Source organism: Spea bombifrons, chromosome 7 (assembly GCF_027358695.1).
Source record: "Spea bombifrons isolate aSpeBom1 chromosome 7, aSpeBom1.2.pri, whole genome shotgun sequence".
Classification (NCBI taxonomy): domain Eukaryota; kingdom Metazoa; phylum Chordata; class Amphibia; order Anura; family Pelobatidae; genus Spea; species Spea bombifrons.
This window is the reverse complement of record NC_071093.1, coordinates 20,277,312-20,293,381: the sequence shown is the minus strand read 5'-3', so window position 1 is coordinate 20,293,381 and position 16,070 is coordinate 20,277,312. Positions and strand designations below refer to the sequence as shown.

General features: G+C 43.6%; 1 protein-coding gene across 1 annotated transcript in view; it reads right to left on the bottom strand.

The window, feature by feature from the left end:
• AOX1 (aldehyde oxidase 1) overlaps window positions 1-16,070 on the bottom strand; it is a 190,894-nt gene that overhangs the window by 125,819 nt on the left and 49,005 nt on the right. The window contains exons 5-7 of the mRNA XM_053471953.1: window positions 9,526-9,652; window positions 9,107-9,168; window positions 8,966-9,016 (exon numbers count right to left, since the gene is read on the bottom strand). Coding sequence (XP_053327928.1) covers window positions 8,966-9,016; window positions 9,107-9,168; window positions 9,526-9,652 — 240 coding nt within the window. The remainder of the gene's footprint in view (window positions 1-8,965; window positions 9,017-9,106; window positions 9,169-9,525; window positions 9,653-16,070) is intronic.

Below are 16,070 nucleotides of genomic sequence, written 5' to 3'. Positions count from 1 at the left end.
GCTGGCCGCAACTCAGGAATAAATCAGGAAACAAAGCAGGAACAAAGCAGGAACAAAGCAGGAAGCAAAGCAGGAACAAAGCAGGAAGCAAAGCAGGAACAAAGCAGGAAGCAAAGCAGGAACAAAGCAGGAAGCAAAGCAGGAAGCAAAGCAGGAAGCAAAGCAGGAAGCAAAGCATGTGGTCCTCAAACGTTAATGTCAAGGCCCAGACTGCAGGGCTGGGCAGGTTTTTTAAAGGCTGACTTGATCAGGTAAGCAACTGCAGCTGGACCTGATAATTATTCTGAGTGGTTCTGAATGGCAAGGGCGGCCACTAGTGGCTGGAAACATGAAATGAATGGCACAAAGTTTAACCAAGTCCATACAGCGAAGGGTGAACGTTACATACCCCCACCGCAAGGAGCAGCCTTCGGATGCTCACAGACCTGTGGTCTCATCATCTTTCTTTGTGTCTGGGTCTTGGTCTTTGTGTCCACGCACTCGGCTTGTAACACGGTCCTTACTGATTTGCATGAGTGGAGTACACATTCCGCCAACAATTCCAGTACTGCAGGTATCCCCGCGGACTCCTTGTATTGGCCTTGACATTCTGTCACGAACCGGGGGAGCAGGTCTATTAGGAGCCCAGGTGCAGGGGATACGAGGGGCTCTGTCTGTACCCCATGATGCATGCTGGCCTGGGGTTATTACAGACAGGTGCAGGAATAAACCACAGACAGAAGATCAGGATTAAGAGTTGTATTGTATATGGTGGTACAACAATATATACAAAGAAAGTCACTCGACAGGAAGCCCTCTGGTTGGGGCACACACGGCAGGAAGCCCACTTGCAGGGCACACGGCAGGAAGCCCACTTGCAGGGCACACGGCAGGAAGCCCACTTGCAGGGCACACGGCAGGAAGCCCTCTTGCAGGGCACACGGCAGGTTGCCCACTTGCAGGGCACACGGCAGGTTGCCCACTTGCAGGGCACACGGCAGGAAGCCCACTTGCAGGGCACACGGCAGGAAGCCCACTTGCAGGGCACACGGCAGGAAGCCCACTTGCAGGGCACACGGCAGGAAGCCCACTTGCAGGGCACACGGCAGGTTGCCCACTTGCAGGGCACTCAACTTGGGAGTCCACTTAGTGGGGCGCTGGCCGCAACTCAGGAATAAATCAGGAAACAAAGCAGGAACAAATCAGGAAACAAAGCAGGAACAAATCAGGAACAAATCAGGAAGCAAATCAGGAAGCAAAGCAGGAAGCAAAGCATATGGTCCTCAAACGTTAATGTCAAGGCCCAGACTGCAGGGCTTGATCAGGTAAGCAACTGCAGCTGGACCTGATAATTAGTCTGAGTGGTTCTGAATGGCAAGGGCGGCCACTAGTGGCTGGAAACATGAAATGAATGGCACAAAGTTTAACCAAGTCCATACAGCGAAGGGTGAACGTTACAGCATTGCAGGTTTTGATAACTTAATAAGATATACAAACCCTGTATTTGCAGGTATACATAAATAGTGTATGGACACATAGCATAGCAGATATTGGTCAACACAATAACACACAAAACCAGGTATAAATCAATTGAAATTCACAGAAAAACTCTATGATACATACAAATAATTCACTCACTAATTCACACTTTCAGTCCTCCTCTTAGCTTCAGCTTCTGTTGTGTGCCCCACCCGTTTGTTATGTTTGTCTCAGTCAGCAGTCTAAAGGTTTGTCCTTCTCGGTTCTGTGTTTAGATTCAATGTTTAGTTTCAGCTTCTTAGTAATTCAGTAGGCAGGGTTTAGTGCTAGGACCCACCGAATATTGGAGTACTTTGGCATAGTGGTGGGCTAAGCATACTATGGCCATAAGATGTGACTAAATCTCCAATTGTTATCATATAGGTTATTCCTGTATTTATGTGTGTCAGTCTTTTAATTGCCTTGTGCATTTGGCTGTGTACGAATAAACTCCTATGATTTTGGCTCTGACCCTGGCTTGTATTGACGTTCCTGTCTGTCTCCTGAGTTTGACTCGGCTTTCTATTTGACTATACTGTTCTCGCCTATCCCTGACCTTGGCTCCGTGTAATGACTGCGTCTTCAGTATCTTAATCCACCCTGTTTCCTCAGCTAGTGTCCTGATCTGCTCCAGAACCCCGGTGGATGATACCAAGCTCCTGTACTGCTGGTCTTCTAGCAGTGACACTCCTTTCCTCAAGTCAAATGTGATCAGATTCCCTCTTAGACATCTCTTTTCAAGTGAAAATAAGTTCAGTTTTTCTAGTCAGTTTTCTAGTCAGTTTTTCTAGCCTCTACACTTTCTCCAGCTCTATAACATCCTTCTTAGAAAGTGGTGCCCAAAATTGTACTGCATATTCAAGGTGAGGCCTCACCATTGCTTTATATAGCAAATTATATTTTGATTTTTTGATTTAATACTCCACTTTATGCATGGCAATACCTTACTGGCTTTCGCAACCACTGACTGGAAATGCACTTTGTTGCTAAGTCTATGGTCTACAATTATACCCAAGTCCTTCTCATTTTCTGCTTTTCCCAATGCCCTATGCATTACCTTCCATTTATCTATATTGACTCTTATTTGCCCAGTCCCCTAGTTTATCCAAATCATTCTGGTCAGACTTTATAACCGTACCTAATTTTCTGTCATCAGCAACCAGACAAGTGACTTCCAATATCTATTTCAAGATCATTAATAAATAAGTTAAAGAGAACTGGACCCAAGACAGAACCCTGAGGCACCCCTCTTAACACAGATGTCCAACTTGAGAATTTACCATTAACAACAACTCTCTGCACCTTGTCACTAAGCCAATTTCTAATCCAAACACAGGCATTTTCTCCAAGGCCGATTTCTCCCAGCTTAAACAATAACTGCTAGTGTGGAACAGTGTCAAATGCTTTTGCAAAATCTAAATAGACAAATAGATTATCTCTCTTTCCTCACCCTTTCTATGGCCGTGGCAAAGCGAGACAGAGGTAAGGATAGACGGGATAGTTGGGGGGCATGCCACTGGCAATGGTGACATTGTTTTTGTTGCTACTGTTCGAAACTATCTGATGGAGTCTATTGGATTCACAGTAGTCCAATTACATGATAAAGTTCTTATTTCATTTTCACTGCCCTTTGTATCCACCCAGGCAGCTGAACTTGTGGCTTTGATACAAGCATGTAATAACAAATTTGCTAAGTGCGTTAATGCTTCCCTCTGAAATTGCATTTGTCAAATGTAAGGACGCGCTACTACTGATTCAGACATTGCACAAGGTAATACTTTTGCTGATGAAATGGCATGAGAAGCTGCTGTTGAAGGCACACCTTTCCCTGAATATTATCTTAAAATGTCTCAAGATTTGACTTTATCAATGCTTATGTTGCCTCAAATTCCTGAACCTGATTTCTTGCTTTTAGACACTTAGGCTGACCCTGATGATATTATTTTTTGCCAATCCTAAAATCTGTCACAAGCCCCTATGAGTTTGTGGACAAATAAGAAGGGAAAATGGGTTTACCTCAAGCGGCTGCACCTATTTTCAAAGTGTAGGACATACAGAAATGAAACTAGCTTTGCAACAATTGCAGCACTATTTTTATGTATCACATGCTATTCACATGTATCACATGCTATTCATGAGCATTTGGTGCCCCCTTCATATCCTATGCAATCTTTGCAAATTGATTTTACACATATCCCAAGAGCCAAAGGCAATTTACGATATTTATAGGTAATTCTAGACCAATGAATGCGTTGAAGCATTTCCTACAAGCTAGGAAAATGCTAAGGTAGTGGTCTCTATATTATGCGAAGAGATCATACCAAGGCACGGATGCGCTTTTATAATAAACAGTAACAAGAGAACAACACATAAACTCATTAAGAAACTAGCAATTGATTGGAAATTTCCTATAACGTATCACCCAAAATCATCAGGACAGGTTGAACGAACCAGGGAGCTCCTCTGGCATCGACCAATGAAGAGCAGCTGCCCATCATAGGTTGATGCCAGAGGAGGCCCCTGCCAGCGACCAATAAAGTCGGTCTTATGGACCTTTAACCCCTGGCACTGAAGCTTGACCTGGGGAGACCAATGGCTTCAGCGTCAGGAGTTAAAGGTCCATAAGAGCGACTGGCAGGGAGCTCCTCTGGCATCAACCAATAAAGGGCAGCTGTTACAGACCTTTAAAATCCTGGTGAGAAGGCCCCTGCTAACTGTTGCTGCGTTAACCTCATATTAAATCCTGACCCCTGCTAGAAAACTGTCAAAACAAATGCACACGAAAAACGTACACGAATATTCACCCAAAATTAACACGGGAATGGGCGAATATTCATGGAATACGAAGGGTTTTTGTTCCCCAATAGAGTGGGGACCTTTAACTCCTGGTGCCGAAGCCATTGGTCTCTAAAGGCCAAGTTGATCCAAGGTTCCCTTCCCTAAAATCACCGTTCCTTCAAGGCCAAGTTGTTCCGAGTGGTTGTCTGTCGCTGAGCCTTAGTCTGAGACAGCTGCTCTGAGCAACCTGGCCTGGGAGCAGCAGGGATTATCATAATCATATGAAATCACTAACATTTGCAACTTACCTACAATGGCATACTTACCTACAACCTGAATTTGAAGGGTCTGGACTGGGGGGGAAACAGGATTGTCCCAGGAAATTCAGGACTGTTGGCAGGTATGTGGGGGAAGAAAGTGGGTTAAATCTACAAAATAAGCTTAGACTTAGAGGGTTAAGAGTAGACTAGTGAGGAAATAACAGGGAAGATCCTTGTGAATTGTTTGTGTATGTGCCTGTTATGTTTGACTGGTTGTGATGTGAACCAGGAGGAAAAAACAAGATTTGCAATGGAAAAGGTGAATAAGTGGGCAATAGGCGAACTGCTCACCTGTTTCATCCCCAGGGCAAAGCGTCCAGTCCTTGATGTTTGGCAGCGGACTTCCAAAGCTGAAACACTAGGCCCTAGCATAAGCTGGCTGCTCTGACAGAGGTAGCAGGCGTTGCCACACCACAAACAGATGCAGACAGGGGGGAGAAGATACCTGTACCATTTGGGAAAATTAACTTTCCATGCTAAGAGATGGGTACCTCTACTTGGGCAGATTGAATTTAAGAAAAACAATCTACTCTATTAGATGAGGTGCCATGCGTGAGTGCTGTGGACTCTAGTCTAGTCATAGAATACAAAAGCTCACTTTGAATAGTGGTTGGCGGACATGATAGCAGCTGCTGCGCAAACCCATGAGTGTGCAGGCCACACCCTATTCTTTTCATCCCAGTAGCTAAGAGCAGAAGGAACTTCACAGAAGTAAAGTTTGACCATTTCAGCAGCACTACTCTCCTTTCTGCTGCTAGCTCTGTCAGGGGATCTGATTATACTCTTAAGTGCCCCTTCCCAAAACGCAGCTCCTCCACTCAGCTGTGTTGTGCTGCTTGCAGCATTGTTGCAGATGCTACTGCTAGGAGTAGCAGACAACATCATCTCTTCCTCCTCCTGCACCTCTCCCTCCTCGGACAGCATTCCCTTTTTCCTCTGCCAGTCCCCTTGGATCAATTGCTCTTGGTAGCTACTGAGAACTACTGCTACTAAATAACTTCCTTCTGACATTGCTGCCTTGACTATAAGATGGATAATGTGCGCTGCACAGTGCACACCATTAATGTGACTATATTGCAGCTCTTTCACCATGTTTGCACTATACGTCAGTTACTACAAACCCCACTTCAACATTGGTGCCTGTCTCTGCTCCTACCCAAAGCGAAAACATATTCCTTATTCCATGCAGAATATTTTCAGAAGTTTGCTTTTCATCCATCACTTCTGCATGGAGAATGAATGATCTTAGCCTGCTGCAGCATCTTCCTTAGACACACCAGGCTGCCACCAGTGTGCTGCTGAAACAAAGAACTGTGAGGGAACTGTGTATTGTGGAGCCACCATCAATTGTTTGAAAGGCTCACCTTCAATCATGGAGAAGGATGCACCTCCAACAAATGAACTGCCCAATAAGTCGGGTTATTTGATTGGCCTGCTGTTTAGACATTGACCTCCTGGAGTGGAATGCCCCAAATTCTTCCAGGGCTGTCAGCACTAGCTGTAGCTGCTATTGGCTCTGAAACAGCTGTGGTTTTTCCATTATCTGTATATGATACTAGTTGATGTAGTAGTACCATGACCACTGTCACGGAGCTGGACAGTCCGACTGACTACCTCCGCTGACTTGTCCTCCCTTAGCCTGGGACAACACACTCTTTCCCCAGTTTCTCAGTCACTAGCCGAGACTCAGTGTAGGGTATGACCAAAACGAAGACTACTTTATTTTTCACACACATGAAGACTACTTTATTTTTTCACACTAGCTAGGTTTTTTTGCATCTTTCCCCTATAACACAGCATTATGTTGAGTGCTGAGGTGATGCTTTATCAGAGGACTTGTGAAGTGTCCGGACACTTTCCCTCTGTTGATTAGCTTCCCACAATGTTTGCACTTTCCATAGTGCCCTTCTTCTACACTTTCATAGTGCACCCAAATTGGGGCGCCGAGAGCCTTGGACTGTGCACTGCAAACACTGGAAGATGGCACATTAACCTCTCTCTCAGTCTCTAGGCTCTCTACACTGCTACTGGTGGTTGTTCTTCTTATTGGCACAGTCACAGTACTGGTGGTGGCACTGGTAACTGTGCCAGTGCAAACAGGAGTACTGGCCATAGAAATGCTAGTGGGACTGCTAATTTATTGAATTCTACCAGATTTGGTAGGTTTTGCTGTTGGTGGTGGTGATGATGATAGTAGCGGAGAAGGTGGAGGCTCAGGGGAAAATTGTGCACTAGTAATTTGTACACTGCTCCCTGAGGAATCTGATTCCTGACAACTCATCTACTCTACTTCCAATGGCTCATAGTCAAGTTCTTAATTAGCCAGATCAAATTGAATTCCTGCTAGGCTGGAGCTAAGACTGATATCATGACTAGTAGTAGTGTGAGCAGGAAGAACAGAGCCTAACTCTGCACTTGGTCTCTCAGTCTCATACTCCTCTGGTACCTTGCTAGGTGGAGTTCCACTATGTGCAGCCCTCTCTCTAACTGTCTTTACAAAAATAGTGTAAGGACTTTGCTAGAGGTGGTGCTAGGAGGAAAAGGCGTGACGTTACCGGTGGGAACAGCAAGCGCAGCACTAGCGGTGGTAGAGGTGGTGGTCTTGGTAGGCTGATTTCTTTCTACAAAAAGCCTCCCTGTGAAAGAACGAGATCGCTTTGGTTTAGGAACACCACTCTTAGTCTTGCTGCTTTGTGTAAAAAACCATAGACCTGGTGGGCCTAGCAGCACTACTACTGCCTGCTATTGGTGCCTTTCCTTTACTTGATGACATATTTCCTTCAAGCAATGGTTCCCCAAACGATAACCGAGAGCTTGGCCTACTTGTCCGACTAGACTGAAGCAAAGGCTGCATCGTAGAAGAACTGGTGGTGGAGGGGGTAGATGGAGCCTGTCCCTCCCTCCTTTTCTTAGTCCCAAAAGGAGGATCCATTTCAAATTTTGTGTTGTGTGTGTAGTGTAGTGTTTAAAACTAGGGGTACAGGGTGTGACAGAACCCTCCATCACTGGGGCCCCTGGAGAGGCCTGAGAGCCAGCCTCCTCCCTATCGACTATGGGCCCAGGCCTTGTAGAGACTTATGTGTATGGATACAGGGGTTCAGTTTCTGCTGGTTTTCCCCATGTTTTAGCACTCAGAGTCTCACTGTAAAGTCAGCTGGACATCCTGTGGTAGGAAGAAGGCTGATTGTCTTTGCATTATTGATTGTATAGGTTTCCCCTGTTATTGTGTGTGTTAGCCCTTGTCTTAAGATCCCCTGTAGGTATGACTAGGTGTCACTGCTGCATACCTAATTATCAATTACATAACAGGTAGCTGTTCATCCTGTGAGCTCCTGTTATCTCGGTGTCCTGGCCATTGTCTGTCTCAAGCCAATTATATGTCTATCATCATTCCACATCTACGTCCCCAATTAATGTAATTATTTATGTCTTATGTCATCATGTCCTTCCACCGGATATTGTCTTGCAGGATTTGATCTAAATACTTCCTTCCTGACATGGTAATTAGATCATGTGATATTTGTCTTGCCCCTTTTCTACCTGTGTATATATAGCTCTGTATTTGGTTTTAATAAAGGAGTCCTGTTTTCACTTCAACATGAGTGTTGCCTGATGCTTGGGGTGGGCTGCTATGATCCATTATTGTCCTTTTCAGGACAATAGCCACGCTGTGTAGCTAAGCTTTGGATAGCCACAGTGCCAATGCAGCTCCGGTGCAGCGACGCCCCCCCCTTCTATCTACAACGCTGGTTCTGCCTGGTGCTGAAGGGGTTAATTGTTGGTATCCCGGCAGGAGGAAGCAACGTTTGGCGGGAGTACCCAGTCGGGGTAAAGGTCAGAGGAAGTTTCTCTTCAGTTCTAGTTCTACTGCTGAAAAACTATGCACAACTGCACTGTGCTTTTGTGTGCAATCTGCCAAAGTGCTCAAGTTATTTAAAATGTGTTAACTAAAGCCACTAAATGTTGTTAACTCAAGTTTAACTATAATACACTAACTAGTAAAACTACTAGCCGTCTCACACAGAACAATCTCTCTCTCTGTAATGCTCTGATGCAGCACAGCAGTGTTGCAAAAGCAGTCACAGCGAAAATGAATGGATCTTCTGCAAGCCCTGCTCTTATATATAGGCTGTTTTCTATTACAAGCCCTCAGCATGATATCACAAGAGTGAGCTGATTGGGCAAGCGAAGGTCAGCTCACTCAATCAATGTCCCTCCTCCTCTTTGAAAAATTGGTGGGCACGACACGAAAACGAAGTAACGAAGATTCTTCATGTTGTGTGTCTTCGTCTTCGTGTTAGTTTTCATGTTCTCTCGAGTATGAATGAACAGGTCTACTCAAAACCATACAAAAGGGATTAGGCATGTACCTTAACATCTGGAAGCATGTTTACTTCAGTTCTCTTGTTTCGACAGCAGTCCTTTGAAAGAGGAAGAGAAAGTGAAACAAAAGAGAAACAAGGAACCAATGTCTATATCTTTTATTTGAAGAAAGGGAAGAAATTACCTACCTTTGAAAATGTTTCATATCCATCCAAAATTGGCCTGTATCCTGTACACCGACAGAGGTTTCCTAATAATAATAATAAAAAAATGTATTTATCCATACTAAATAATGCTCTTGGTAAAGTACATTATAATTAGTAACCTTGGCAACCCAGTTGGCACACCATCCTCTACTTACTTACATTCACATTTTTTGTGTTGTTATACATAAGTGACTTTACCTTAAAATGAGAAAATATCTACAATAATGTGTTACCAAACTGTTATCTCAAATACCAAGGACAGTTCATCAAGTCCTACAAGAACTATGCACCATTAATGGTTCCTGCACTAATCTTACAATCCCATTTCCTTTACAAATTTAAGGACATCTAATATATATAGGAGTAACACATCCTTGTACTCTCGTTTTAGTGGAACATACCAGACAAGGAATCCATAATTTGTCCCATGCTAGGTTCTGGGTGATTCCTCAGTAGGGTATACATGGACATAACCATTCCAGGAGTACAGAACCCACACTGAGAACCATGAGCTTTTGCTATCCTCTCCTGTGATGAGAACAAACAATCAACATATTACTTAAATAAATCACTAGTTGACATCTAGAGAAATTAACCTATTCACAGTATTGTGTATTTAGTCACTAAAGACTTGGAAATTGCTTCCCGGAGGTGGGATGGGAGAAGTTTTTTAATGAGGTACAACTAGGACGATGTGGAATCTACCGATTCCATTTGTTACCGATACACCCAGATTGCTATAATTTATTAGGGTGTTTTTTTTTCAGGGTAGTATTTTGTTGATTTATGCTTTCTGATGGGGTGTTTGATTTTGTGCTCATACTTTGAAGAGTTTAGTTTCTTATTAGAATGGGTTGTTTAGTGGGAGGCGTCCATTATTTGGAAGATTTTTTGTATGTAGAGCTGGCAGGGTCTGATGCCTGTATTTGTTGCAGATACTGGAGTGGGTAGCACAGTTGATTCTGTGAAGGGGGAGAGTGTAAGTTGGTGTTGTACAGAAGCAGTGTGGAGGTTAATGAGGCAACAAAGGTTACATAAGAAACCATGTAGGGTAGTGGAGGCAAGGAAGGGGGAACAAAAAGAGGTGGTCCATGTTGACTATTATATAACCATGACACCCTCCCCCTTTGTGGTATTCTCTTTACTTGAGGACAGCTGAAGTTTTTAACAGTTTTTTCGGTTATTTTGGTGTTGTGTGGTTGGTGGTTGTGTGGTTCCTGTTAAGGAATTTTGGGGGGACAGTTCCTTAATCGTTAGGTGACGGTACACCTCAGTAAGTTGGTGTATTGTTTTTCCCTAGGGCAGGGATCCTTTGGAAATGTAATGTGGTTTACGCCAGTCTGTCTGCTAGTGTTCTGTTTGATATTTGATAAGTAATAACAATTTAATTGCTGTTTTATCACAGTGTATAATAAGAGATCTAAAAATGCACTGTAGCCATACACATTCCAACAAATTAACAGCAAGTCATAACTCTTTTTATTTATTTTATAATGTGTCTAAAGTACCCTGTCCAATATGTGGGGCAGACCACTCGTCAATTGAAAGCAAGAATGTCACTCCTCCGGCTCTGGAGCCTGCCTGGAGGAGGACCGGCCGCGGTTCTCAAACACCGGCCGTTCAGGACGGCAGACGGCCCTCCGCCTGTGGCACATGTGTTAGTAGCGGGAGGAGGGTTGGCCGCGGGTCCCGGGAAAACATCTCCCCGGGCAGCGGACAACCCTCCGCCCGAGGTACACGACGATCTGGGGAATCGGTCCATTACCCGGATCGTCGTCCTAGGAAGGGGAGAAGCAGTTCTGGGAACAGCAGTTCCCGGAGCTTGAACACTTACCCATCCTCCGGTCGTCGGTCCGCCTCTCGGGCACGCTGCGTGCAGCTGGGTTTTGGTTATTGTCCGGGAGGGGCTTGTGGAGTGGCGCCAGTTTTAAAAAGCCGGCTGTGCCTCTCACAGGCACCCTGTTGTAATGTCACTATTACGCTGGACTCTAAGGGAGGTCTTCACCAAAACTACTGCTGCTGAGAGGGGAGTTCCCGGCAACAGCAGTCCAGGACTTAGATGATCCCAACAGTGGACAACCTCCTGCCAGCTGGAGATAGGCTCTGAGCAGAAGCAGCAAGGCGCAGCACATAACAGGAACACAATGCAGGAAGTCAGATGAGCCAGGGGTCAGATTCACTAAGCGGGTAGTCAGACGAGCCAGAGGTCAGATACACAGAGCGGGTAGTCAGACGAGCCAGGGGTCAGATTCACTAAGCGGGTAGTCAGACGAGCCAGGTCAATAAACAAAAGTCACAGGCGATGGTACCAAATCGTAGAGCAAAAGGAGTGTCAGGCAAGCCAAAGGCAGAATTTCACAAACTGTAAAGACCACAACAGGGTGCCTGTGAGAGGCACAGCCGGCTTTTTAAAACCGACGCCACTCCACAAGCCCCTCCCGGACAATAACCAAAACCACGCCCCCCGGCCATCCATCAATTCCCCAGCAGCACGCAGTGTGCCCGATAGGCGGACCGACGACGGGTAAGGACGGGTAAGTGTTCAAGCTCCGGGAGCTGGTTCTCCCCTTCCTAGGACGACGATCCGGGGAATGGACCGATTCCCCGGATCGTCGTGTACCTCGGGTGGAGGGTTGTCCGCTGCCCGGGGAGATGTTTTCCCGGGACCCGTGGCCAACCCTCCCGCTACTAACACATGTGCTGTGAGCGGAGGACCGCCCGCCTTCCCGAACGGCCAGCGTTCGAGAACCGCGGCCAGTCCTCCTCCTGGCAGCATCCGGAGCCGGAGGAGTGACAAAGAATTAGGATACATTTGTTAAGTATCGACAAAAGTTATATCTTATCTCCAATTGGTAGACAGTTTTTGATGTGTAATGATGGAAATACAAAATATTTTTTCATTTATTGGTATAGTTTCTTTTTGAGATGGAAATATACAGGTAAACCTCAATCATAATGATGTATTTTGGATTTTTAGTCTAGGTACACAGACGCTACAGTGGTTTTTATTCATAATATGATGTGTTATGTTATATTGGTTAGTTATATTTACAAATAATAGTTACAGCATGAGTAATACCAGCCTTAATTATTGTAGGTTTAGATATGTGGGATCATTTTTTTATTTACGTATTTTGGATAAAATGATTTTGATGGATTATTATGAATTTAAATTCTAAAGTTGAGATCTAAATTAATTTGTTTGCTGCATGCATTAGTAATTTAATTTAATTTCATATGAATTAAGGACATGTCATAAAAATCTCCTGTAATTATATATTTATTTTGTATATTTGGTGTATTGTTTTGCATATTCCTACAGATTTGTATTGGTATGGTCAATTCCACCGTTAAAATAGGGAGCAGGAGGCAATTGCTAGGTGTAGGGCAAGGTAAATAAGTTGTTAGCTAGTTTCATGAAGCAGTTATAAGGGGTAGTGGTATGACTTTGTGAGCTGGAGAACATGGTGCCAGGTTATTTCCTTTCAGATAGGGTGTTGCTGACCAATGTTGGTTTGGATATCCTAAACTTGGGATTTCAAGAAGAGATTGAACAAGCACTGTTTGTGTTAGGTTGCGGTGCCCAGCCAGCTTGAAAGGTCAAGGGTAGAGTTTGTGGCAGGGCAGGTAAGAATAAGGTGGGGGTGGAATTATATTTTATCAGTTTTATTTGAAGTTTTGATTGGTTTATGTTTGCTTTTGGTGGTTTTGAGTTGGTCGGTGTTGGATAGGGGAGCATCTCACTATGCTCCTGTCCTGGTGATTGTGTTTGGTTGAGTTTAGATTGATATATGTATGGGGAGTAACTTGTGGGTTTATAATATGTTGGGTTGTTATGTGGACAATTACTTTATTGTTGTAGGTAAGTTATTTATTTATCTGTTTCCCATTCATATTAATTTGTGGTGTAAATTATATCTAGAAGCCTGATGTCGGGGTGTTTATTTTGGTGGGGTGGTTAGCTCACTAATCAGTATTGCTGAGGCTATTTTAATTGTAGCATTCAGTAAGTAAATTGACTGAGGTTAGCTCAAAAACATAGGTTGCCTGAAATAATATTAACCTTTAGACATAAGAGGGTTTTAAGGTAAAATTTAAGTGACAGACAACAAGAAAGATCCTTCAATCAGGATTTGTGTCTTGAGAACATGTGCATCTGGTCAGAGTACATATTTAACCCTAAATACATACTAAGTTGACATTTTCAGGGTCAGCTTGTATTCCATCTGGCCCACCGGGAAGATTTTACATACTCACCTGATCTGCTACTCCACCTGCTGCGCATTCTCATCAGCTGGATATGCCTGACCAACTGTGTGACCATAATACTGTAATGTGCAACCTACTGGTGACTGCTCTAATGTCAACTGCCCTTAATTTGTCTGGCTGTAATAAGATACTTTATTGACTACAAATGTCAAACAGCCATACAAAGTTAGGGACTTTAGGAGCAAATTGCTTAAAATTTCTGGAACCAAAAACAAATTTAGTTTATGTGACAGCCCATCTGTTTATCCCTTATGTTGTTTTGGCCCCATGCCTGTTTTTCTGTGTTACACTCCATGCCGGTGGTTTTCCCAAGGAGTCAAGGTTCACGGATCCTGTGTACCCCTAATGTTGGTCGGATTACACCTTTCCCCCTGATTGGCGCCTGACTGGGACCTAGCCGCGGATTCATGGAACTGTGCTACGGCCAGGAACCGCGGCGATGCCTGCCGACAATTAGAACAGCGTCGCTTTGGACTCCCTTAGCCACACCACGTCACTCATTTGAGGTTACATTAAGCTTGTAGTGGGCAACACTTGGTGGTGGTTACAGAGAGGGAGCTTGTTCGGGAACCCTGGTTTTATTACCAATCTTTAGGACCAGGGTTTACCCAGAGGCAGCTATTGAACTCTGGCCCGGCTACCACGCAGACTATTCCCAGGGATGTTTCCGACACTGATGCTCAGGGTCCTGACGTTGGATCACGTCATTTTTGGATCATAACATCTTCGGACCCTGAGCGCTTCAATGGTACCTCGAGATTGACGCCACTCCCTCTGTTTGGTGGATGATGGGAGTATACCTTTAATCCTATCATGTTTGCTGTATAAATATATGTGCTGTCCTCAATAAACAGATTTCTGTTTTACCCCTACACTAAGTCTCGGCTTGGGGAAATATGAAGGGTTAATCCTTTGAGCAATTAAGCTTTTAGCGGCATCTCTATGGCGGAGCTACTCAGTCAGAGTACAGGTCTCCGTCACAGTTTACAATCACAGATTATAGCAGGTTCAAGGCACCAGTGCCTGCACCAACAAGGGTGATGTCATAGGATCTCCCATCACTGGCATAAGGAAGGCCCCTGTATTGCATTGCCAGCACTCAGACTTCGTGCAAGGACCAGATGGTGAATTGCCTGTTCCTCAGTCAGCAAAGGTAAGGGTGTATATCACTGTGTTTGTGGAAGCATGTTAGTGAGTGTGTGGAAGTATGTTACTGAATTTGTGGAAGCATGTTAGTGTGTATGTGTTAGGAAGTATTATAAAGTATGTGTGTGTGTAAGTATTGTATGTCAGTGTATGTGTGTATGTATGTGGAAGAATGTTACTGTGTAAAATAGGAAAACATTTTTTTAAATGTTTGAATCACATATTATATAGATTAAAATGCCCAATGTACATGTGTAAGTGTGAATATTTGAATGAGCATGTATGTATATGTTAGTGTATACAATGAGATATGCAAGTGTAAAATAAAACGGATTGCAATTCAGGGGCTGTGGGGGAAAATACAGGAGCTGAGAGGACATATGAAGGGTAAGGGGTTATGATACAGGTCTGTATGTAAAGAATATGATGTGGCAGGGTATCTGAGAGGGTGGGAATATAACACAAGATAAATTAATAGTGAGGTATAAAACACAGGCAAGATTTAGTGGTAGGGCTTAAATCAAGACAAAAGAGAGAAGTTTAATAAAAAAATGAGAGGGAAGACATAAATGGATGTTGAATGGATTAGGAAGTGGCTGAGTGACAGACAGCAGAGGGTGGTAGTCAATATGGTATATTGGGAGTAAGGTTACGAGTGAGGTAGCTCAGGGATCTGTATAGTACTTGGACCCATAATCATTTTATTAGTGATATTGCAAAAAGTCTTGATGGTAAGGTATGTCTTTTTGCTGATGACATAAAGATTTGCAACAGGGTTGATGTTCCTGGCAAATGATTTAAGTAAACTGGAAAAATGGTCAGAGTTGTGGCAAAATAATGCACCTAGGGCATTAATAATTAATTTCCATACTGAAGTATGGAAAACCATATTCCCAGAAGGATATAGATATGTTGGAGAAAGTTCAGTGGAGTGCTACTGAAATGGTTCATGGATTACAGGACAAAGAGACCAGGAGATGTTCAAGGATTATATATAGCCTGGAAGAAAGATGTGACAGGGGGATAAGATAGAAACCGTTAAATACTTAAAGGGAGTCAACAGGATAAAGGAAGAGAGCTTCTTTAAAAGAAGAAATAATACCACAACAAGGAGGACACAATCTTAAATTAGAGGGCCAAAGGTTTAAAAGTAACATCAGGAAATTTTACTTTACTTTACTGAAAGGGTAGTGGTAGATGTTAATACAGTGAAGTTGTTTAAGCAAGAACGGGATAAGCATAAGGCTAAACTAGATATAAGATATGGCCAGGGACTAATGAAAGTGTTTGGAGGTTGGGTAGACTAGATGGGCCAACTAGTTATTATCTGCCATCACTTTCTATGTTTCTATAAATTAGGGAAATAATAAAAAAGGTAAAGTGTAGTAGTAACGAAGGAGATTAATAAGAAAAAAAAGAATTGAGATAAAGGTAAATTGGGAGGGGTAAACAATTTTGAGGGAAAAGTAAAGGAAAGGGTTGATAAAAAAAGATATAGGAAGACATCAAGGAGGGGGGTAAATAAAAAAAA